Source organism: Pseudorasbora parva, chromosome 12 (assembly GCF_024679245.1).
Source record: "Pseudorasbora parva isolate DD20220531a chromosome 12, ASM2467924v1, whole genome shotgun sequence".
NCBI classification, from domain to species: domain Eukaryota; kingdom Metazoa; phylum Chordata; class Actinopteri; order Cypriniformes; family Gobionidae; genus Pseudorasbora; species Pseudorasbora parva.
The window spans coordinates 22,669,422-22,696,160 of NC_090183.1; the positions used below are offsets into that span (position 1 = coordinate 22,669,422).

Below are 26,739 nucleotides of genomic sequence, written 5' to 3' on the forward strand. Positions count from 1 at the left end.
AACCAGTAAACTGACAACGCAAGTAAACCGTGTTTACATAACTTTATTAATAAACCGGGTAATTTCCTTGTAGTGACGTCAAACATACTGTCCATATCTGACTCGGAGTATTCCAAATGTTACGTCAGTGGTGATGTTAAATAAAGTGTGCACCGAGTCAGGCTCATATTAGCCCTCATGCAGTAACAGATGCAGTGTTTTGACTGAACCTCTTCTACTTCTGCATGATTCTACAATTTTCTGGGTCTTAAAAGAGTCTGCATTTGTGATTATGTCCTTATTTCATACAAACCGCTCGCTTGCTCTGTCTGGATGCGTTTATCTGCTCTAAGTTTGCGCTTTTGTCACTTATCACATGCGCACTTCAATAAGCCGACAGAAAGCAGGTTAATGCGTTTAAATGCAGTCGAAAATCAGGGTAAGAGGCAAAAAAACTACCTGTCCCAACCGGTTTATGCTTAAAGGGATGGTTCACTTTGAAATTAAATTTAGATATGTTTTAGCTTACCTCATGGGCATCCAAGATGTAGAAGTATTCGTTTCCCCAGTAGTTTTAATTTTGATCATTTTAGGTCAAACCGTTCTTGTCTGTCTCACATAATGCAGGTCTATGGTCACCACCTCAAAGAGCATACACAGAGAAGTCCAAATTAAACAATTCCCCATCGTAACACACTGATGGCCTAAGACACGAAACGAGCGGTTTGTGTGAGAAAACGAACAGTATTTATATCGTTTTTACCTCTTGTACACCACTACGTCCGACTGATCCGAGGGCGCGCGTGGGTGTTCGCTGTTTTGACATTCGCGCATTCTGGCTTTAGGAGGCATACATATTCAGTCAAAACACTGAGCTCAGCCGCTACTCTGTGCGCGTTTATGTTGACTCGTACAAACCGTGAGCATGAGCACCACAGTTGTCATGACAACCGGTAAACAATATTCACTTCAGGTTTTATTATTAGTATTGTATTATTTCTTGTCATATACCTTACAGAAAAGACGAGTGGTGTTTGTGATGTGCAAGCTGACTGTTAGTTCAAGTCATTACATGAATCGCAGAGTAACAGCTGAGCTCAGTGTTTTGACTGAACAATAGTTTATTTCTCGCAAAACCTTATAGTATGCCTCCTGGACACTTTCCATATATGGCGGGCATCTCACTGTATCATTGCGTCATACTTTTTTTAATCATTTTTGTATTGTTTTACCATGGTCGCTATCCACTGCCATTATAGGAAGGAGCATGTGCAGAACAGAAATTACTGCTTTTGAGGCCCAAAAGGGATAGAAGGACCATTAAATAAACAGCAGGGTGAGTAAAAGATGGGTTTAATTTGATTTCAGGGTGAACTATCCCTTTAAGGGAAAGCTCAAACAAGCTGCATAACACGAGAATAAACCCCATTGGTTATCGCCCATCAAGCAAACATACTTGACCTTCCATTTACCACAACTGATGTGCGAGTTAATGAACGTTTATATGTGAATAAAAGCCTAAATTCCATATGTCCATCATATTAAGTGAATGTTGTCCATCATATGAATTGAATGTGTCTTGTCAGAAAATTGACTAAATTCATATGGATTCGTTTCATGATCTCTTTGAATTTTTCGAAGCATAAACGTGGTAGTTGACATGACTCCTCCCTCCCTTGACTTTGTTCTTGCATCATGAACATTCTGCTGCGGGTACCAACCTGGCTTCTCCCACCTTCATCTCTGCCCTGGCTCTGCCTGTACTGTCATGGTTCCACACCTTAACACATGCCTTTGTGTTTTTGTTGATGTTATTTGTTTCAAGTGTTGATTGGTATGTTCTGTCTATTTAAACCCTATGTTTCTTTCAGTTCATTGTCAGTTCTACTTCATTTGTGTTGTGTTGTGTTGTTTCCTTTTGTTAATAAAACAGACTACTGCAATTAGATTATTTTCTCTTCATTATTGCAACATATTTGTGACAACCTTTAACATTAAACAAACAAACAAAAAACCTCCCAAATTCTTAGACCACACCGCACAGTAAAATCTAACACCTCGGAGCATTTAAAGATATGCAGGGTGATATGAAGAAGCCGCTTTCGTCTTTAAAGATATTTCCCTATTTTACTGGGGCCGAGAAAGACAAAAGGCAACATTGTGTGGTGTTATGTGGGATTGCTACTACTAGCCCACACATTAAAGGTATGTGGGGGTTAGGGGAATTGTTTTGGGACAGTGTTGGTGTAATGTCAGTGTGGGATATGCTTAATCTGTTGAGGCTTAGAATCATGCATATGAAACTTAGGTAAGGTAGTTGACTTCATCATCGGCATGAATCTGGTCCACTTTGTAGCTTATTATAGGCCAAACCACCCTTTTAAGACAGGAAAAAGTGACCATCCACAGCTATATTGTAAAAATACAGGAGAAAAAAACAGGACCAAAATAAAAACAGGTTATTCCCTAATTGTGTTCAAGGATAACTGAAGTTACTGCACATTAACAATCCTCTAAAGTTAAAAGAGAATTTCCAATAGGACACTTTCCTTTTAATGTACATGTTTCACATATTTATTACAATACATAGTAATCTTCTAAATATATAAGTTATATATTAAGCTGACATGGACTCTTGAGGGTGATGCAAATGAGACCTTGTTAATTTGCACAATCAGTTAACTATTCAGTTCTTGCTTCAGGAGTTTGAATTCATTACAAGTCGCAGTGTTGATTTGCATGACAGTGCAATTAAATAATATGATAAATAAAGTCCTCTATACTGATTAATGTGCTGAAGAATGAATCAATATTATAGAGTATACACTTTCATGATTAATTTGAGTGTTTAAGAATGTCACATTTGAAGACTATCCTTCCTATCTGCTAGGGCAAATTAGCCGCTAATTGCTGTTGATCGAAATTCATGAAAATTGGCCTCATGGTGAGTGTTGATGCAATTAATTAGATGTGAAATTGTAAATTAATTGCATCAAGAATTGCAGTTTATCAGGCAGAGAGGTGAAGCTGTTATCATTTGGGACACTATTTTGCTATGATGAGAAATTACTATGAACCACAGGAAAAAAAAAAAAAAACATTTGTCATGCATTTAATTTTTTTCATTGACCATTAAAAAAAGTCAACTGACTTCAGGAAATTTCCACCCCAACTGGGCATAATTGAGGCAGAAAATGCCTCAGTCTGAACTCTTTATTATTGTGGCCTTGCTGTGCCGCAGTAAGAAATTGGTGAGTGGTGACCTTTCCAAAAAGCCTATTTCACAGTAAATGAATTTCCAAGTTATTAGGAGATGCCTTTTTAAATCGTTCTGAATGCTTAAAAGCACAGGCATAGCTCAAACATGCTTACTGCTGCTGTGGCCACCAACTGGTGCCAGCGAAGAGCTATTGCATTATGCTGAAAGAGTATGGACGCTCCATCCATGAAAATGTGGATAAAGAAGATATTGAACTGTATCGGCCTGGAAGGGCAAAGCTATATTGCTACAGGCAAGAGGAAAGACTTTGATCAGCTATGGGAGCCATACATAAATATCATGTAAAATATAATATAATATAATATATATATATATATATATATATATATATATATATATATATATATATATATATATATATATATATATATATATATATATATATAATGTATTTTTTTAATTGCAAATCACTCTCTAAGAAGTGTAAATTAAATGTGTGTATGTGAAATACTTGTTCTGTGGTTATAAACAAGAAAAGGACAACAAACATATTGAAAAAAAACAAAAAACTGGTGCCAACAGATGCCATTGAGATGATAAACAGTCACCCTTAACTCTCCTCATCTCAGTCAAATCTTTCTTCATCTACTCAACATTTAAAACAATGGCAATTCCAGATGATGTTTCATATTTGGTTTAGTCTGTTACCCCTCTAACAGAGTTAATTAAGCATCTTCAACATTCATGTAAATATGCATGAAGCACACAGATCAATATTTCAGGAGAGAGGAGAACAATGCAGACAAGGCTGAATTTTCATAGCAACACCGTGAAAGGCTCACCAAATATCTAAAATCTATCAATGCGAACAAACAAAACATTTAAAACACCACAAAGGGATGTTTTTCCATCCCTAGACACAATGAGTAACACTTCATGAATGTCCATCATCAGTTACATCTGGAGTGCACCTATGATAACACAAACTGAACACATTTACAACAGCAATAGTCAAAGTTTTATGTGGTTAATATAATTCTAATGTTGTCAAGACAGCATTACAGCAACATGTACACTGTTGTGTCCAATCCCTAAAAGAAAAAAAACACTAAAAAGGTACCATGGTACTAGTTTAATTTACCACTAGGTTTGAGAAGCGAGAACCGAAGCCATTTTCGAAAGAATATGGTATTACCATTACCAGTCCAATCCCACCACAGAAGTTTGGGACTATCACAGTAAATATGCGGTCAAGTGGAGACAATGGACCATTTTGCCACCAAATTGTTTACTAATGCGACCACACCTGAAGTTGGCACAAAGCAAGTAACAATTTTTAAAAATGGGCTTCAAGTGATTTTTAACTGTTTTAAGACTGCACAGAAAAACAATCTAACAATCACCAGTCCATAAATTAAATTCTGAAAGCCGTTGATGCTGAGGAATATCTCTCATCCCGGTATTACCCGTCTGGATTTCCTCACACCCCAGTGAACATATGCTAATGAAATAATGCATGTGTCACCAAGCATTAGCCCGCACAGGCATGAAATCAGAGCGACAAAAGCTATCTTCAGACTAATGAGAAAGATCTCCATATCTGCTGACCTTACTACACGCAAGTCACATTAAATATTAGGTGAATTACATTGCTTTTCTGTTGAAATGTTACATTTTATTATAAGACTAAAAGGACTTAAAATATGTTCTTACCTTTGGTTTTCTGTTCAGTAACCTGTAAATGAAAGCAAGAGATGAATTTCAGCAAAAACCATGATACATTTCAATGTACTTGTTCAGCGTAGTTGTTTACATTTTATTTGCATAGTATAATGAATATTCATACCATAATTCTCTAGCAGGCTGACCTGACATTTGCACTGGCACTAAATTATATATTCCAATTGTCTAATTAATTTATGCCTACTACATATTTTCTTTGCGGTCACAAAATGTTTATGCTTGAAAGCATTCATAAATATCAGCTAAATATCACTACAGTTATAAATGATTAAAAACTAAAAAAGGATGTATTATTTGAAACCACATTATTGTCAAGATCAAAAATATGGACATGATTACTTTGCAAATCTAGAGTAGAGTGTTTTCCTGTTTATAATAGCCTTTATTTAACCAGTTTAGTACCACATAGTCAATATGGATATCAAATGTACTGGTACTTTGGTAATACAACTTTTTTTAAAAACACCTGCAGACTTGATTTAGTACCTAAGTGCTTTCTGACTGACATGGTGTTAAAATGTGGAATCAGTTCTGAATAAGAACTGGCTCTTGATTCCCAATCCTAGTTATAATAAAAATACTTGAAAGCAAAATACAATATTTAAATTTAATATGTATGTTTTTATGTAGCTTTTTATATGACCCATTCAACAGCCTATTTAGGGTCCAACCACCGGTGGTGTGAGGACCCTATTGGAATTTCTTCATTTATTGTGGTATTAAAAATGGTCGAAATATAACACCTCTTATCTTGCTAAAATACATTACTAATCAAACATTATATGATTTCACCTCCTTGAGTAGACTGATTTCTTATGCAGTTTTAAGGGAGGTTCAAAATTATACCTAGCCCAGAATAACAGCATGACTCAACAAGCACCAACCAAAAACAAAACTCAACTTCAAGTCTTAAAAGCACGCCCGGCCTCATAATCTTGACAAGAGGCCCAGCAGGGGCCTGGAGTGAATCATATTGGCACAAACAGTGGCCTGCTAATCGAGTGGAAACAGACTACAAACGGCCCTCTGTCAGAGAGGAGGCTAAGGGGAAGAGGAGGAAGAGAAGGAAGCAAGGCCAGCATGCTAGTTTACATTCCCTGGTGCCATTCCAGGACTGTTATAAAGACTGTTCTTTTCTTTCTGCCCTTTTAAGTCCAGAACACTCATCTGAAAGCTTCTGAATGAAGATACTGAAGTACTCAATGTGCATTTGCTGAATCCCAGAAAATCTAAATACTGATTCAGAGACTGACTACAGAATCTTGATGGGAGAAAAACTTTGAGAGATGAAAGACCCTTAAACTGCTATAAAAATATGTAGGAATGCACAGCGTATAACGGATTATCCGTTTGTTTGCTTTTTCATTAATCAGGTGTCGGTATTGGATAACCATGTACTTATCATTGTCGCCATCTAACATGAATCTCAGGGAAATAATTGACAGTTGTATGTTAAATGTAACTGTAACATGTATGCTGTGTTTTGGTTTAATTTTCACTCTGTTCCCTGTCCAGCTTTGCCTAAGTTCTGTTCCCTCGCTAATCGCCTTGGTTGTTAATTAATCCCGCACCTGTTTCTGTTCTAGTAAATTATCTCTCTCGTGTATTTAAGCCCTTAGTTCCCCTAGTTCTTTGTTCGGTCTCATTCATGTATAGTGGGGTTTTTTTTCCTCAGTGTTTCTCTGCGATCTCCTGAGTATTCTTAGCTTCAGAGTTAATAAAAGATTTCTGTGATATTCTCTGCAACCACTCGTAATAGTAATATTGTTTCATATTGTACATTATGTTTAATATGATATCATTACTAAATTCACTCGTAGCATTTACAAATGTCTGGTGGTTTATCTAAAATTTGTGCAAAATAACAGAGCATGTTAATGTCAATCATCCAACAGTTATTGTTCTAATAAAAATAATAATCTTTTTTTTAACATAATTAAAACAAACTGACCGTTTTTTCTTCAGTGTTCTTCTTTGTCTCTACTTCTTGCTTTTTCTTTTTCTTTTCGTCCATCAAATGGTTCTCTCCTTGTGATGTTCAGCTTCTCTCAGCTAGAAGAAACACAGGTCAATGGTTACTAATTGACAGGATGGAAGAATCAAACGACCAACCAAGCCATGAGACCATGCAGTAGCTCAAAATTAAATCAAAAGGAAAGCAAAGACAGACTTGTGTACTATAGCACCTGCAAGATTAGGACAGTGAAAGAGCTATGAATTAAAAAAATCCAGCTTTATTACTCATTCAATCAGCTCAACATTGTAATGTATGTCAGCCATCGGCGATGAATGATGGCATTGGTTATCGGGCCAACCCTATGTGGGTTACACCTTCAACATGCCTGTGGACTAGGGCCAATCCGAATAAAAAAAAAATCTTCGAAGCTTCGGAAGTAATCAACACAGAATATTCAAAGCTTCGGAGGGAGGGGGCTGAACCAGACTGTAAAAAAATGGACGTAGAGTGTCGTGACGCCACCCATTGGATTCTGAAGAGCAATTTTGAAGTGTAATGTAGGTCGGTGCCAACTTGTCAGCACGTCACGCCCAGATAACAGAACACGGGCAAAGAGGCGGGACATGGGCAGAGCTGAAGTGACGCAATGACTAACAGACAGCAGATAAATGGCTATCCACCTGTCTATGGTTGTTACAGTCCGCCATTGTATAAGTAGAGACGCTGGACGATTGTAGTGTTCTGTTCTTGGGTGTAATAATGAACACCGCAGTCATTCTGATGTTCCTAAATCCGAACATTTAATTCAGTTGCTCCTGAATAAAGATATTTACCAGCTCTTCGGGTTTATGCTGCCCCTCCACAAGAAGTTGAAACGCTTCACAATGAACTGCAGCTAAAGTTTACAGGGCAATGTTAAATTACGGCATGCTTTCTATGTATGATGTTCTCAATGTAATTCATAATCCCACGTTTATAATGAACAATACGTTATGGTTATTGTGTTATTACAAACGGTGTACGCTGGTTTTAAAGTCAACGTGGATGCGGTAAGTTAACACTAAGCTTATAACGGTGTCTCTTACTGTCTAAAAATAAATTGTGTTGTAACAGTTATTACAATGCATAGATAATGTTACGCATCACTGACAAACTGACATTAACAGAAAAAAAGTTTTTATTGGCATTAGGTATAACATCAGTATGTCAATGAACTAATGTATACATCAGTAAAGACATAGCATTCCCGCTTAACATTACCCTGCCAGTACATAAAGATAGATCAAAGTGGCATTACGTTAACCAAACATTCAGAAATGTCCTGTTTAGCCTTAAATGTTGAATCGCGTTGGAGCTGTCATCTTGTCCTGGTCCGACTTCGGTTCAAATTGATAAAGTTGATCTTTTTTAAGGTCTATGATCTGTCCTCTCAGAGACTCCATTCTTGGGGTCATTCTTCATTTAAAGCTGTATGCATTAGAATGGCTTGGTGAAAACAGAGCTGTTTTTGACCAGGTAAAATTAGTGTTTTCTTACAAAATTAATGAGAATTTTTAATTAAAGTATATTACAAAGCTTTCATTTAGACACTAAAGAATCATATTAACTTGTAAAAAATGGCATTATATGACCCTTTTAATTTTCTGTTTAAGCTTCAAAAGAAACTGGGGGTGGCTGCCACTTGGCTGAACATATGCTCAAATAAAGTCAGGAATCTCGCCTCAAGCAAACGACTTCAAGAACATACACTGCACTAGTGATAAAAAAACACACAGGTCTGTTACGTCCCAGTAACAAGCTCCTATATTTTGCAGTAGATTCGTTTAGATTGATAATAACGGTAGGCTTGCTGCGATTGTCTGTGTTACCTGTATTCAGGCATAACACCGGTTACATCACTTGCCCATTCGTTCACGGCCGCATCATGCACAAGCACTGTAATGTGACAGTGAGGGAACATTTTCTCACCGTCTCATTCCTAACAGTTAAAAAGACAAAATGCCCCAAAATGCACGCTCAGACATGTGCTTCTTCCATGAGCTTATGCAGCCGTGCGCACTAGGATAGAGAAAACTCAGTTAAAGGGAATACTTAGGGCAAGAAGAAGCAAATATATTTATTAAGTACAGCAAGGTTTGGTTCCTATTCAAACTGTCCATCCTATTAAAAACGGCTAGGCTGTAAGATGATTGTAAAAAAAAAAAAAAAAAAGTATTGTATTTCACCAGATTTTATAGTGTAAACATATTCAAGAGCGAATGAGAACCGTTTTGATGGGGATGCCAGGTGTGTGAGAGAGAAAAAACCCTGAATATTCGAATCCCAAAATTGAAAAATCAGATACCAACCGACCAAACAAATATTTAAATATTCTTGTCCAGCCCTACTTTGGACACTAGCGGTCTGCATTTGCACATCGACACGAACAACAACGCAAAAGTATAAATCAGCCTTAAGACCCATCAAAGCAAAGAGAACATTCAAGGCCAACCTGAGGACACCACGCAGTCACTACGGTGAGTCTACATCAGTTCCACACTTCAGTGACCAAAATTCTATACAAAATAACCCCAAAGGACTTGGTAAAACTCTAACTGTGCATTGATTTAGCTAATTGATTGTGCTACAGGGGACCATCAACATTTTGTCAGTGCCAGTAGGTATTTTGACTGCACTGTAGCACGACAGATGATTTTTATCTTTCCAAATGTAGACACAATCTATCACACCACAAATCTAAACTAGGGATGCAAGAGGAGTTTTTTGGGCCAATGCTGATTTTAACAAACAATTATTGTCCGATTCAAATAGATATATTTGTCAATTGCCCTCTTATCTGAAAAATTTTCATTAAAATAGATAGTGTTTTGATCATGTTTTAAATCAGCAAAGAAAGAAAAACATGCACAAACTTTTAGCCTAGTAGCTAGTTAATTACTGCATTATCAAATAATTTCTAATGAACACAAGACTGGATCCATTTAGCATTCAGCATAACATAAATACATAAATACAACAGAACAAAGATACATTTGAAGTACTTTTTAGGTAGGTTTAACAGTTGCCAGGTACAGAAATAACATTGAGACATAGCTAAATTTTACTGTACAACATTCATATATTTTTGTCACGATTACTTTGTTAAACTGAGGTTTTATTTTGATGGGTTGCAGTGAAGACCTTGGAGTTTCTATAAGTGTGTTTATGATATGATGATATTGAGGCAGAAGAGGCTGAAAAACACTGCAAGTTGAGTGTGTGTGAGGTAGGGTGAATGAAACCGTGGGTCTGCGACATTCATTCACACAAAGACACACAGAAACAAGCAGGATTAATATTTCTTTTTGCGGCTTATTATTCACAGACACAGAATATACAGGTCCTTCTCAAAAAATTTGCATATGTGATAAAAGTTCATTACAGATTAGATTAATTGCACACCAACTGAAATATTTCAGGTCTTTTATTGTTTTAATACTGATGATTTTGGCATACAGCTCATGAAAACCCAAAATTCCTATCTCAAAAAATTAGCATATTTCATCCGACCAATAAAAGAAAAGTGTTTTTAATACAAAAAAAGTTAACCTTCAAATAATTATGTTCAGTTGTGCACTCAATACTTGGTCGGGAATCCTTTTGCAGAAATGACTGCTTCAATGCGGTGTGGCATGGAAGCAATCAGCCTGTGGCACTGCTGAGGTGTTATGGAGGCCCAGGATGCTTTGATAGCGGCCTTAAGCTCATCCAGAGTGTTGGGTCTTGCGTCTCTCAACTTTCTCTTCACAATATCCCACAGATTCTCTTTGGGGTTCAGGTCAGGAGAGGCAGGCCAATTGAGCACAGTAATACCATGATCAGTAAACCATTTACCAGTGGTTTTGGCACTGTGAGCAGGTGCCAGGTCATGCTGTAAAACCAAATCTTCATCTCCATAAAGCGTTTCAACAGATGGAAGCATGAAGTGCTCCAAAATCTCCTGATAGCTAGCTGCATTGACCCTGCCCTTGATAAAACACAGTGGACCAACACCAGCAGCTGACATGGCACCCCAGACCATCACTGACTGTGGGTACTTGACACTGGACTTCAGGCATTTTGGCATTTTGTTCTCCCCAGTCTTCCTCCAGACTCTGGCACCTTGATTTCCGAATGACATGCAACATTTGCTTTCATCCAAAAAAAAAAGTACTTTGGACCACAGAGCAACAGTCCAGTGCTGCTTCTCTGTAGCCCAAAAGTGGCTTGACCTGGGGAATGCGGCACCTGTAGCCCATTTCCTGCACACGCCTGTGCACGGTGGCTCTGGATGTTTCTACTCCAGACTCAGTCCACTGCTTTCTTCAGGTCCCCTAAGGTCTGGAATCGGTCCTTCTCCACAATCTTCCTCAAGGTCCAGTCACCTCTTCTCGTTGTGCAGCATTTTTTGCCACACTTTTTCCTTCCCACAGACTTCCCACTGAGGAGCCTTGATACAGCACTCTGGGAACAGCCTATTCGTTCAGAAATTTCTTTCTGTGTCTTACCCTCTCGCTTGAGGGTGTCAATGATGGCCTTCTGGACAGCAGTCAGGTCGGCAGTCTTACCCATGATTGCAGTTTTGAATAATGAACCAGGCTGGGAGTTTTTAAAAGCCTCAGGAATCTTTTGCAGGTGTTTAGAGTTAATTTGTTGATTCAGATGATTAGGTTAATTGCTTGTTTAGAGAACCTTTTCATGATATGCTAATTTTTTGAGATTTTTCATGAGCTGTATGCCAAAATCATCAGTATTAAAACAATAAAATACCTGAAATATTTCAGTTGGTGTGCAATGAATCTAAAATAAATGAAAGTTAAATTTTTATCATTACATTATGGAAAATATTGAACTTTTATCACATATGCTAATTTTTTGAGAAGGATCTGTATTGTAATTTATCGTAATCTAGCATAGATAAGAGCAGGGCAGCAATAACCCCCCTTAAGGTAAACAGCAGCAATAACCCCCCTTAAGGTAAACAGAACAGAACCAACATAATGTATCGTAGATATCATTAATGTTGATATTAAATGTACAAAATAATTTGGTAATTTAGAGGAATTAGAATACCAATGGAGGCAAAATAAGCTCTGGAGAAACGTGACAGCTGCTGATGATACTGAGAAGCTTCAAAAGTTCAAAAGTCAGTGGACATGGCCAATACATTGCCGCATCTCTAATCCAAACACATTTTCCACCCAAAAACACACAAGCTCTCATTCTATTGCCAATATAAACATAAAGGTCCTGAGTGTGGTATTAATCCATGAACCGCAAAATAATATACCAAAATAATAGAAAAGGTGTTCTGTTGTGCCAGTTTGTAAAGGGAAAGCTGTCAATCAGTAAGACAGGAAGACTGCTAGTGACAACACTGTATTGTATGAGAGCAACGCACTGGCATAGTTTGGCTGGACTAATGCTTAGTTGCCAGCCAGCTGTCCTGACTTACCCTCTAGCCCAAACACCTCCCATTGGCTTGTAATCTCTTCCCTACTTTTGCTGGCCAATCAGAACACAGGGGTTTGAGTGATTGCCATTCACATTACCTCTTGGCAGAAGTCCAGAGTGAGAAGATAGGAAATGTCAGTAGATCATGTTGAAATTACTCCGGTGCATTTTGTGGAGGGGGACACTGAACTGCTTTATAAATATCCCACACCCTTTGTGTGCCAGAATTTTCCAAAGCCTACCAATCCAGCTGTTCATAAAACATAAAACCATCTGCTCTAGAAATGCATGTTAATACAGTGCCAGCTGGGAATTATGTAAACATACTGTGATCTTTATTTCGGATCAATGTATTATTAATGGCAAGAACAAATAAGACTCTATTCCTTGGCAATGATTAAAATGTATTCTAGGTTTTACTTAATCAACCTTTCAAATAAATGTAAAAATATATTGTCTGTAATGTGGTCGGACACATTTGAAGTAGGGCTAAACAATATGCTTAATTAAATATTCAATAAAAGTTATTTTCAATGTTTGCTCTTAAACTAATTTTTTAACCCAAACAGACAAACATTCATTACACGTTTTTCACTAAATGATACAAGGATAAATCAGAACTGTAAGCCCATATATAATTTTACAGCAGAAAAAATATATTTGCGAATCCTTTGAAAATATGTGGATTTCTGCTTTGTTTTGGTTACTAAATCTTAATCTAACCCACCAGCAGACATCACTGGTGAATCGAGACTACCTGTGGTCAGGCTATGCGGCTTACGGTGACAATTTCAACACAAGCCCTCTCCTCTTTCGACACCTGCACCAGATGGGACGTATCAAGGAGGAAGTGCTGGTGTGCCTTCCAACAAACAAAAGGTCACCAAGAGGCTCCTTGCGCTGTGTCAGAGATGACCTTTTGTTAGTGAAGTGGATGGACACAAGGGGTGTCTCCATGTGCACAACTGTCCACACAGTGTACAGTAGGGACACTGTGCTGAGGTGGCAGACAGAAGTTTGGCAAAAACAGAGGGTCCCTGTTCCCAAGCAAACAGCAGTTTAACAGTACAATAAGTAAATGGAGGGGGTAGACGCCTCTGTCCAGATGCTGGGGGAAAAGTCAGTGCTAGGGCTGTCAAAAACAATGTTTGAATATTCCCTCTAAAAAAATAATAATATTCAAACATCTGGTTGCGCATTATGTCAATGACGCGCATTAAGTCAATAACAGGACAAATTATTACAAATAGACATAACTACTTGTATTGGTAGTCTTTTTAAACTTAAACATATTTGACAACGTATTACTTACACAATAACAAGTAAATCAACTAATGGCAAAGACCGCAGACCTCACTCTCTCTCGACCTTACCCTCACACTCTCTGCGGATTATGGTTTAAATGAAAAAACTCTGTGCTGATCAAGTGTTTTGTGCAAGCAATTTAAGGTCGCGACTCTTGTCTCAAATATAGCAGGCTTCATTCAGTGATTTGAAACAAATATTAATATTAATTTTAGTTTTACAGCATGTTGAACGCTCCGAATGAGCTGTGCTGTGGTAAACATGGAACTTTTCCTTGACATGAAACGTTAAATAATTAAACCAGTGGAAGCAGTGGATTTATCCTTTATTCATGCAATATATATATTCAGTCAGTACAGTAGCCAACACTTTAGTAATGTTTTTGTTTAACGTTAAATAAAATGAGGCATGTATGCTAACTGTAGGCTATCTTGCATAGCTTGCATATAACTTTATCTTGCGGCTCAACAATTTTACCTCCTACCGACCAAAATCCAATGTACTTCCAGATATGGCTTTTTAGATTTTGGAGGGTTAAAATCGCTTTTTCTGCTGAGGTCGAGTTGGGCTCTCCACTTTCTGCCATCTTCCATGCAAGACGCGTCAACTTTCAGCAGTGGCGCACTCAGGCTCTCAGGCGCTCTAGCAAAACCATGCTCAATCGCAAAGCAGACCGCCACGCCTCTACTACCGCAGGCGTTTAAATCGCGGGCCGTTTTTCCCCCACTTTTTTTTTTTATTTGAATATTAATTTTAATCTTTGAAAAAAATTTTTTAAACTATTCTAATATATTCAAATTTAGAATATGCATTGTCAGCCCTAGTCAGTGCGCTGTAAAACACAGAAGTGGTACAAGAAAATTTCCAGCGCTTATTATGATGGATGGATGTTTTTTATAAAGCTAAGAAGCCAGTCTATTTTTTTTTAAATATAAAAAAATAAGCACTTCAGTGACAAACAGCTTCTTTTCCCCCAGAGAGCTGTGTGCCATCAACCAGGACAAGCCAATGGACACGGCAAAACTTTTAGGAGCTGCTGGCTGCTCAGCTCATAGGTATTCCCCTGGATGGCAGGCCCAAAGTGAGAAGATGTGATCCTCTGCCCATTTCTGTTAATGACATGCAGAAGCTATCGCGGAGTGCCAGCACGGGTCAGCGTCATTACATATGGTGACGAGCACCCAAGGGATGTGTCTGGAGTTTGATGTGGGCCTGTGCTTGCAATTAGATAGGAACTGCTTCAGAGAGCACCACATTTGAGTGACTGGATTGTAAAAACCGGATGACACCTTGCACTTCAATTACTTGCTACAGACTGATTTCGGCAATCCTATAGGATCATTACAAATCGAATAAACTTGGGTACGATATGTATGTAGACTGTACAATGTTGAATCGTAGGCTATGACACAAATTAGAATAGAAGAATAACACACCAGCATGAGCTAGTGGTAAACAAATAGAGAAAGATGTATCACACTTTGGCAATTAAAGTGGAGAAAGTGAAAGTGGAGAATATGGACTTGGTCATGGCAAGGGGAGAGAGGCCAACTTGGCATGCCAATTTTGCAAATGGAGCTTGAGGTAACATTTAAGTTTTTAGATCCATGTTGTGCTGCATTTTTATTGGTCAGTAGATGTAGGTCATAGCAGCAAACACACTGAGATGATCATGCCAAATTTCTGACACTGTGAGAAAATTAAATCACTGGCAATTTTTGGCTGCAAGTCTGTGACCACGGACTTATTTGAACCTCTCCCACTGTACGACAGTACCACCGTTTAGGAGCAACAACCACGAAATTGGTCATCTTTCATCAGGGACATATCGGGCATAAGCCTTTTGACCATTTTTGGACCATCCTTCTCCACAAATCTGTTGCAGTTTATAATGTTTTTGTTTTGTTTTTTGAATAGTGTCTAAGCACAGGATCATGGGTATTGCACATTATTTTACTCATTCCTGTAGGTTCTAGGGGTGGGAATCTTTTACCATCTCACGATTCAATTCAATTCCGATTATTGAGGCCACGATTCGATTCATAATCGATTTTTGATTCAAAAAGATTCGATTCAAAACTATTCAATTTTTAAAAATATCATAAAATCCGCACCCACCCAGACCCGTTAACATTTGGCCCGTTACTCTACCCGTGCCCGCGATAAATCACACACGCTAAAATCATTCAAATTAAAATGCTTTTCATATACTCCACTCACTAACTTTACTTTTACTTCATCCATTGCTACTCCTGCAACGCTCGCTCCATCTGGGCTATGAGAGGCATCAACAAAAGTTGCAATGTTGCAGTGGTGGTGATGTGATGGGTCAAATGGCATATCGTTGTTGCGTGTATGTGTAATGGTAATTTGGACATAGAAATTGTAATACAGTATGTTCGAGGGGGAAGAAGGAGGTGGGAACCGGTGCACCGTGCACATTTAAAAGACTTTAACCGAACAAAACGAAAGTAACGTGGGCAGCCCCTCACGGACAACTGCCACGCGCACACACATAATAAAACGTAAACACAACTCAACGTCAAATCCAGGTCTGGTGATCTCTTGTCCTTATACGCCTCGAACTCCCTCAGAGGACTCGAGACCAGTGTGGCTCGCAGGTGACGCTCATTCACAATCACGCCCCGGTCGCTCGCTCGCTCTCTTGCTCGTCCACCTCGCCACAGAAATATTGCACAAATTTTTATCCGCGCAACTACCCGCCAGCAGAGAGCTAATTATCCGCCCGCATCCCCGCCTGTGAATGTTATAAAGGTCACAATCCACCCGTTTTAGCCACTTTTATGCCCGTTCCAGGACTCTATGGCTCTATAGGCTAGTTACAAAATGGAGGCGAACAGCCAGCTGATTTGATTAATTTATTAAATCGATTCTTGGACATTTCAGAACGATTCTGAATCGTTGCAAATGAGAATCCAGATTCTTCTGTGAATCGACTTTTGGCACACCCCTAGTAGGTTTCATGCTCACAGTTAAAGCGTGCAAACATAAAACCACCTGAAAAGTCCCAAGTTGCATGACCAAGCTTAGGTCAAGCAACGTTTAAGAGGAAGAGTTGTGAGGGATGTGGTTACCGTATATCCTGCAGGGAAGAACAGGGGAGGTATTCAGAAGAACACACTGAAAGGCGGTGTGTTTTGGAGTGTGCTGTCCTGGCTCATATGCAGAACTATTGATGCTGTGAGCAGAGACTTGTGCTTACAAGGACTTCTGGCAGGCCACAGAAGAGGGGAGGGGAAAAACGTAACCTTTGGTCTTGCTGCAGTCGAATATTAGCAACCTGCAGCTCCCCTTGCCAGTGCACTGACCAGGTCATCAAGAGGCCTTCTCAAACTTACACTTCCGAAGTGTTAAATTTACTGAGTGCTAAGGACATGCTCGACTGGGGGGGGCTAACTGCTAAATTTAGAAAGCTGGGCTGTCACATACAACCTGATAACATGACTTCTCTGAGTGGCCAAACTAATGGCTGTAAAAAAAAATAATTCTCCAATAAATAAAGAAATAAATTCTGCATATTGCACCCTTATTTCATTTAAAAATATATCTTACTTTATGAAACACAAAAGGAGTAAGGCATTAGGACTAAATTGGTCAAGCTCCAAAATGAAAAAAGCTACAAGTAGTCCATACAACTTTATAGTACAAGATGTCTAAAGCCACACATTAGTTCTGCATAAGAAATCAGGGCTCGACAATAAAGATGCTCTGGACTTGACTCAGACCAAGCTCAATTTAAGATTGAACATGGTTCTGGGGAGTCTGCTCTGTATTTTCTACTGCACCAGAGGCGTGATAAACGAGCGTTATTCAAATGACTCTGTATGCAAATAAATATTCCTTCAACCATTCAGACCACAAGAGGCGCGATCAACGGACAAAGCCTCATCACTTCTATATCCGTCATCATGTTAAACCTGCCAATAGCGCACCAGGTGGAAAAGCCAGTCTGTGATTGGTTTCCCGCAGAAGTGTAACAGGAGCAATATAAATGAATGTATAGGTTTCTAGACTGAGTTGCAGGGCAACATTAAAATCGCCGGCAGATCGGGATGTGTTTACCCAGTCTAGCTCTGGACAGTTGTCAGACATGTCACTCGCTCGATCGGCCAGTGCTGCATCATCACGAAAGTTTATCATTGGCAAATTGCTGTATTTTTGGCGACAGACCTGCAAATTCACAAGCGGTGCAAAAGGTGACATGTTAACAAATTAAACAAATAAAAAAGTTTAAAAAAAGTCTCTCAACTAGGGATGGGATGAATACCGGTTTCATGATAAACCAGGATAAAATGTATTTAAGGTTAGTAATATTGTTTAAAATTGAATCATCATTAAAACTGTGTTTGATTATCATGACTTTGAAAACTTGCTGTAAATCCTGTCCAGCCATATTCAGTCTAACGCAGGCACAATGCACATCGTTTTCTGAACGAGAGCGAGAACAAATGGAAGAAGGCAGTGACAGCGCTCAGGAGATTTTTCAGCCTTCTAAGAGGACCAAATCTGAGATGAGGTCATATTTTGGCTTATACAAAAGTCCTGAAGGTGACTTAATCAAGGATAGTTACCCTGTCTTCAGAACATGCAAAAACTTCAAACTTAAAATCTGCCGAGTCGTCTTCCTGACCATCACACACTGTTGAATAGCAAATGCAAGCCAAGTGAACTTTGACGATACCAAAACTATGTCTGTGAAATATTTGGACAAAATGTTGAGTAAAAAAAAAAACTTCTCACTCTCTTATAATTAACGCGTTGAGCCAAAGATGAACAAACAAGTTCAAACAATACTATTAAGGGTGACAGTGATAATCTATTTTCATTGTATTACAGATTTTCTTTACCACATAAATAATTGAATTTAGACATTCAATTTAGATTAATTTTTTTAAATCTTTTTTATAAATCTATTTTGTACAGCGTACACAATCGTACAGACAAGATGATCGCAAAAGGTTATATTTATTAGTATTAATGGTAAACTCCTCTGATTTCACTTTCAATAAAATCAAAAACAGAGACTCAAGTTGCATTTGAATGAAACAAGAGAGAGCTCCCGTTGTGATACACCGGATCTGCGCTGTTATAATGCATTGCTATTGACGTCAGTAATTATAAAGCCACATAATAGAATCTTGGTTTTTAAAATTGCCTGTTTTGCTACTTTTTTATTTGCTGTTTGTTCATTATCAAATATAAAACTTGAAATGTTTTCAGTGTGTGCATCGGTTGTTTTTGAACTCTTTCATTTCATTTGAACAAAACTGTAATAATATCGAAAATCGTGATAATTTGGGTCATTCCCATACTGTCCCATCCCTACTCTCAATTAATATTGTAAACTACATGGAATTGAAGGACAGGGACGTCATCATAATTAAAGGTTAAAATTAATTGATTAATTGGCTTCCAATTAATTTATATGGTATCAGAAAACAGTGATTGTTTGACAGCAAATCAGTGGTTTCAACGTATAAATGTAATTGATTATCAAAAGCACACACAATCCAAGTTAACTGTTCCACTTTCTCCAACTGTAGATTAATGAAGTTAAGCATCTCCCAATAATAAGACAATCCAATGCTATCTCATGACCAATTTGTATGTCTGCACCACCTCACTTGTATGAATTTGTACGATTTGTCTACACTGTAGTGATTGGCAGGTTTTAATTGTCATTTTTGAAGCTTGACAGCACCTTGTTGCAATTTAATTTAATTGTATGGTTAAGAGCAGCGTCAACATTCTGCTAAACTTCTCACGCTGTGTTTCACAGACAAACAAAAAAGTTTAGAATAACATAATGATGAATAAATTAGGACAGAGTTTACTATTTTGTGTAAACATTTCTCTTACTCTCTTTCTGCAACCAAATAGAGACCAAAGCCAAATCAATGAATACTATACCTTTACATTTAGTAAAGAGCCCTATGTAGTGTTCAGGCCTTACCATGTGATGTTTAAGAAGTTAAGCATATAGCAGAATTGAGGTTAAAAAGTCAGTATTAAACTACAGAGGAACAAAAGCTTCATCTAAGCTGTCAAATCATCAATGTCAGCTCTTTTCTGATGAAATTTATCAAAGTGAAATTGGATAAGACACTATCACACAGGTCCATTTGATGGAGTCAGTATCATTCCCAAATGGTTCTCTCTTTCATGCTGAAGGTTATAATGACAGGCCACACACAGAACAACAGACAATTGCCTCTGACAGCCTGTCAGGGGTACAAAGCACAATAAAGGCAAACAAGTACTTAAAAATAGAGAAAGGAAAAAGCCAGACGCTCATTTTTAATATGTCTGAGAGCTTATAAGGGCTACTGAATCAATTCACAGGACACAACGGACGGACATATCCAGATATCAATGTTAAATTCTTGAAACAAAATCATGCTAACTAGGAAAACAGAAATGAGTTATTAAGTGATCCATCATCAATCGTCAAAGTTAAATTCCAATACCGCAAGTATAGAAGATGCATGAAAATAATGTGTTCTTGATAGAGGATGGACAGAATGCAGACTTGAGATAATTGAACTGTTAGAAAGTAATGGTACTTTTACTGGAGTATATTTTTTTCAAATGTTGCATATTCTCTCTCTCTCTGTCTCTCGGTCTCTCGTCTCATTAATTTATTCAAATTCATTCAAAATCTTATGTTATCTTAAACCACACTACATTTTTAACTTAATAATTCTAGATCTAAATGAACCATAGATAAAATAAATGAAAAGCACTGTTATATTTTAGTATGTATCATTTTAGCCAGCTTATTCTTGCTGGTAAGAAATCATACCACTCAATGTGAATTATATAATTTATTTTAATAGAAGTCATTCAAAACCTTAGGGTCAACTATGTTACATAGTCAGAACAGAATTCGTTTTGGGTGAGAATAAATTTAAACACATATCTCACAGCAGTTGTGTCTAAAGTAAATGTAAGGTAGGACAACAAAAAATGACCATTGTCAAAAGATCCGATCTGTGCATTAGGACTTGCCTCAGATTCAAGCGCAAGAAGATGTAAAAGAGAACTCAATCCAGTGCTCATGCATACAGAGTCCAAAGATTTTAGATATCCTTGAAAGGGACTTTAGCTGAGACTTTGCACGCACAAAGAAAACAGCTTACGAGTACTGAATTGAGTACTGAATCGTCTTGCAATTGAACGGAAAATGCCCGTCTTGGCAAGTATCTTTGTAAACACTGTCAGCATGTCTTAAAGGGGTACTTCAGCGCTGTGAAGATACTTCTCTGTATTTAAACAGAGTCATCAATATAGTAGAAATGTGAAATTATTTTTGAATTTGGTGCCTTCTAGACTGAGAAAAGACAGAAAATGTATTTGTCTCATGGGGATGAAAGACTACAATTCCCAGAATGCTTCGCTGCCCTGTGAGGCCATTCCCAAAGCCACCAAATTGATTACTGTGACTGAGTTGGAAAAGACACTACAATTAAAAACTGAACGTGTCTGTTCAATATAATGAGTGAGTCACCATACATTCAGAACGCGAGTTCAGTCTGGTGCGTTTCAGTTCAGGGCTTTGCAAGCTTTACTTTCATAGAAATTAATTTGATAAGTAAAAAGACTTACATTGCTCACCATAGCTCCATTTAAATGAGTGCCTGCAGCTGCGAGCTGAGCTCTGAGTGTAATCTCCCATCCCTCATGTGCGGGTTCAAAACATGCGGAAATGGCTCCCTCTGCTGGCTGTAGTTTTTAGCCTTTGGCCAAACATTCCTCCTATGATGCAAATATCGTCAATTTTGCTTCATAGGAGGAATTTTTCCAGAAATAAAATGCATAAATCTCTTGTCTCAGGGGGATATGAGGGGGGAAAGCACATTTATTTGAATATACTCCAGGGTTTTGTACTGATACAAAGCCATATGCTAATCGCTGAAGTAACCCTTTAACTCAGTGGTCACCAACCCGTTGATTGCAATCGACTGGTAGATCTTCATCAATGTTCCGGTAGCTCTCGATAAATAACGACAAACAAGTAACAACACATTATCAATGCTCGAAATTGCTCCATTTGCTCCCAAAATGTATTCTCTGCAACCTCAAAATTCGCACAGCACAAATTCGACTGGCCGGAAACAGCCAGATTTGTGCTCCAAACACACCAGATGCCCACAAATTATACATGGACTACATATTACATAATCATAACACTATCGATGTCTTTATTGTTCATACTTATGTTTGAAAAACTTTTAGCTATTTGAATAATTGAAGTTTGAATAATTAATTGTTTGTTAATTTCAGGGCTGCATATTTAGTTTTTCTCCCATTTTATGATATGAAAACAATTTGAATAGCTCTATTTGTAAAAAATTAATCATTCTAGGATGACTGAGGTGATATTGTAGTGTCATGTATCTATAGAAAATAAACAAATTGCAGATATGACGCGATTGACAGGCGACTCGCTCAAACGCTATGCTGAAACGTCCCGGTCTTTAGTTAAAATAGCAATTTTCTCACAATTTACAAATAGTTGGAAACATTTGGGATATTGTAAGTACTCAACTGAACAAAATATATAACACTGGCCAAGTGTTTTTTGGATATTTTACTGCAAAAATACTACATAGTGCACCTTTAACTATATTTTCAGTTTTGGTTCTCAGCCAAATGCACCCTGATTCTGAATTTTCAGTTTCCGCCCAGAATTTTAATTTTGATGCGCATCCCAACTCACATTTATAATGGTGCTTTTAGAGAAATGTGCTCATTGCTGTTCCTCACAAGAGTAATTTCCATTATTTATAACACATTATAGGGCTCAATGATAGGGATTGCTTTGACAAAACTGTCACTTGCCCTAATAGGCCAATGCTGTGTTGCCACTGGCATTCGTTAATCAAATGCATGTCTTTTAACCCTTGCAAATGTAAGTATTGCTGGTAAAAATATTTCTAATGGTTGAGCCATGTACAAAAACCATCCCTCCACTATACTTAGAAGCCAAAAACAAAAAATCTAAAATATCAATCTTTGTATTCCTGAGGGGTGTGTGATATATATAGTCTGTGATAATTGTCGTAATTGTCGTTTTAACGATGTGCAATCTGACATTATCGAGTATATCCCATGTGCGTTATCAAGAAAATCCCAGGGCCAGAAAATATTGATATATAATGTTGTGTCAATATTGCACACCCCTACCTCTGACATATTTACTTTAATGTTATTACCTAGGGTCTCTGAGACCAATTTGTTTATAATTTATTAAAATAGAAGTCTTTAAACCTCAACCTGATAATCTTGAGTCAGGTATGTTTTCTGACCTATTAACAGGGCCCTGGGGTATTTCAAACTCCAATCAGAACACAAGTTAAAACAAAAAGAGTTAGGAGGAGTCTGCAATAATCCACAAACAAGCACAATGCACAAACACAAAATATCAGAGACATGAAGCTTTATAGAAAAATGCCCTGGACCCTGCAACAACACAGAAGGGACATTTTCTGGGACACTAGCCAACACTCACAAATCCTTTCTTCTCCAACTCTTTCCCTTACCCGTACCCCATCCTGTCCTGCTGCGTGGCACACCATTCTCACACGGACAAGAGGATTTCAGCCTCTTACATCAGAGGCCAGAGGGTTCAATGTTCAAATGAATTGTTCTATAGTACAATGATGAGGTAATGGAAGAAAAATGGCTGGAAAAACCTTTTAATGATCCCCTCAAAAACTAACATCAGAGAGGAATTCCCTTCTATCTACTAAAACATTTAGTTAAAAAAAGAATTCAGTTACATATCAAATATCCAGAAAGGGGTTTCGATGTCAGAGCAGCTCTGTTTAACCTATTGAGATGAACCATTTCAATTTTTAGCAACATGATAGCCTATATGTGGTTTGTAAACTGCTTCAGGAAAAATACCTCCTTTAAAAAATTAAAAAAAATAAACATCCTGAGCACAGGCAAATAATGATACTCAAGCAATGATGCTACCATTAAAGTTACCGTTGCAAACTTAACTCCGGCAAAGGAGAGTTCACCACATCCAGTTTTTGAAATCTGAGCAGACAAAAACAATGTGCTCTAATTTTATCCGAGCAAGACAGAGGCAGCCCACAGCCACAGAGATCAGGATTAAATTATGCCAGCAATAAAGTGGGACTAGACACCAAAGAGAAAGGCAAAATGTACAGAGAATCCCATGAAAGACAAGGAATTCCCTGTCTCCAAACATTAGCCACTCATCTGCTTTGCAAGCTATAAAGCCCTGTAGTTTAGGGGGTTTTGTGTACCCTTGCAGTCCGGAGCGAGACCGTTAATCCGTATGGCTTGCCCTTTTTGCCTTTCTGACACAAGCTGAACACTGGCGTCTCACGCCTTCAAGCTTTGACCCCAATCCCCTACAGCGCAAGGAGGGGCAGTGGTTCTTCAGACCCAGACGATGGGGGGAGCTGAATCTGGGTGTATTGGAGACAAGGAGCTCTCCGTTTTGGTGTGATTTATAATTAAGTCTGAGTAGCACACACTCAAAGGGTAGATGGGTTATGAATTACCCAATTCATTTTATCACCAGCATCAGCCAAGTGTGACATGATTTTCAAAAGAGAAAATAGATGATAGAAGAATTAAATTATGGTTCTCTACTAGCACACAAGCTACAAAAGAAAATGACAACGATATGGACAAAAAACGAATAGTATATCAGCAAGGAAGGATGATAAATCTAAATTATCTCTGAGCAAAAATTTCCAAAAATGATTTAAGTTAAATTTGTTTACATCTTAAAAAGCAAAAATGTCCTACTATCCAACTCTGAACTAAATAGCAAATAATAATGATTTTCTTTTTTCTCCACAAGATGATTCAAATGACACTGGATATATTGAGCTTGGACTTTTTGAGTCAACAAAGCCAAGACTTTACAGTCTTTTAGTGATTTCTCTTTACTTTAAATCATTACCATAAATCAGTCAGTACACTTAACTTAAAGGATGTCCTCTTGTGTCTTTCTGCAGGAAATCATATAATCAACAGAAATGTAAAACCATGGTGAATTCATCTCCGTGTGAAGGAAGAAATATGGCAGCAGTGATGAACTTGTTAATAGGGGGATTTTAACTGTAATGTGTAATGTGATCAGATGCATTTAATATTAGCTGTATATTTGTGTTATCGTCTATTATTTTGAGTAACAGCTAGGCACCCATCAAGACCTTCATTTTGTAACACCTCAGCACAGGAAACACACAATTGCTATTGCATTTTTTTCTCTGTTGACAACGAATGATCCCTTAGAGAGAAAATAGCATAAAATACTTTGCAACAAAATATCACAATCACTAACGTTACATTTATAATATGCTGGTGTAGCTAGCTAAACGTATTTTAGCACAGTATCAAGATATACAAACAAATAAGCGGGAATAAAATGCAAAAAGAATAAAAAACATATAGTAAGCTTCTTTTAGTCTAAATGGAGGATCTAACAGCAGATTACACGAATAAATAGCATTTGGCAAAATCCAAAACAGCCAAGTTATCGTTTATCGGACGCGTTAACCCAGAGTAACTAACGGTAAACACATTAAAGGCTCAGTCTTGCAGTAACATGGCTAAGCTTCATGGACACTTAGTCGCTGAGTTAGAACCTACAAGCTTTTAGGTACCAGTCCAAGATTTGTAACCTACGGCACAATATATCTAAAGGGTAGAGAACAGCACGTTTTAGATACAGTATCACCAAAGATTAAACGATTATCTGCCCACCTAGACGACATTGTTTGCAGACATATATGTTAGGAGTCAGCAGCCTATAGGTTAAGACAGAGCCAATATCTCAACTTACCTTTGTTCACAAGTCGAGCTTTGGCAGCTTACAGTAAAAAAAAAAAAAAAATGTTGCATGTCGTACAGCGGTACAAAAAGGCCTTTTTTTTCGAAAAAGAAATACCCGTAAAAACAGACAGACCCAAGTAACACTGTACCGAATGAGCAGCCGAACTTCCAAAAGTGTCCCAAAAAGCAGCAGAATGAAAATAAACACAAAAATTGAATATGCAAACGGCAATCTCTATGCAGACTCAGAGCTTTGGGCTCTGATGGAGATTATAGATGCATGCATGCTGGAAAACAGCAAACGACATTTACATGACGCTACCAAATATCTTCGAAGACAGAAAAATTACATTAAAACGGCGAGGCAGATTGTTAAGTATTGGCATAAATTGGTCATCCGTAATAGCATCTGATCTATGGTGCAAAATGAAGAAGAGGGCAGTTCGAAGCTGCTACATGTCTGGTAGACTGAGTTACGATGCAAGCTGCTTCAGTAAAGTGCAAAAATAAAGATAGCGAGCGATGTGGCAAGCAGTCTGGCTGCAGTCGTGTGATGAAATCCAGCGACGTTTTTAAAACGACAACGGAAATATCCTGGGATAAGTGCGGAGTGTCTGGAGAAAGCGCTGAGAGTGTCGGGTCAAGCCTCTGCAGCCATTTTGTTCGGTATCAACACAGCAGACGTGCAGCTCAACTACGGTGGGAGGGGTTTCGCCACTGAAAGCATTTCCATATCACGTTTAACCAACCAATAAGCGGCCTACTGTTTTTTTTTTTGTTTGTTTGTTTGTTTGTTTTTTACAGCGAAACACCGCCCATCAAAGCGTCAAGTGAATGCATAAGGGCTGGCCGTTCAGCTAAGATATATCTATCTATCTATCTATCTATCTATCTATCTATCTATCTATCTATCTATCTATCTATCTATCTATCTATCTATCTATCTATCTATCTATCTATCTATCTATCTATCTATCTATCTATCTATCTATCTATCTATCTATCTATCTATCTATCTATCTATCTATCTATAGCCTATTCATGTGTAATGAGTCATGACCACTGTTTGTAGTCTGTGAGATTTTGAAATACAAAAGAGAAAAAGAGAAGATTAATGCAGCAGGGGATCTGTGGTGTTGTAATTTGCCATTGGGACAAAAAGGGTTAGTGAAAGAAAAAAGACAGAGACATTTAGTTTATTAGTTATTTTTGTTTAGTT

At 37.9% G+C, this 26,739-nt stretch overlaps 1 protein-coding gene across 1 annotated transcript in view; it reads right to left on the minus strand.

Moving 5' to 3' along the window:
* The window catches only part of tnrc6c2 (trinucleotide repeat containing adaptor 6C2), a 60,883-nt gene extending 34,683 nt beyond the window's left edge, over positions 1-26,200 (minus strand). The window contains exons 1-3 of the mRNA XM_067459503.1: positions 25,531-26,200; positions 6,894-6,994; positions 4,913-4,934 (exon numbers count right to left, since the gene is read on the minus strand). Of these exons, the coding sequence (XP_067315604.1) occupies positions 4,913-4,934; positions 6,894-6,956 (85 nt within the window). The 5' untranslated portion in view covers positions 6,957-6,994; positions 25,531-26,200. The remainder of the gene's footprint in view (positions 1-4,912; positions 4,935-6,893; positions 6,995-25,530) is intronic.
* Positions 26,201-26,739: the final 539 nt, after the last annotated feature.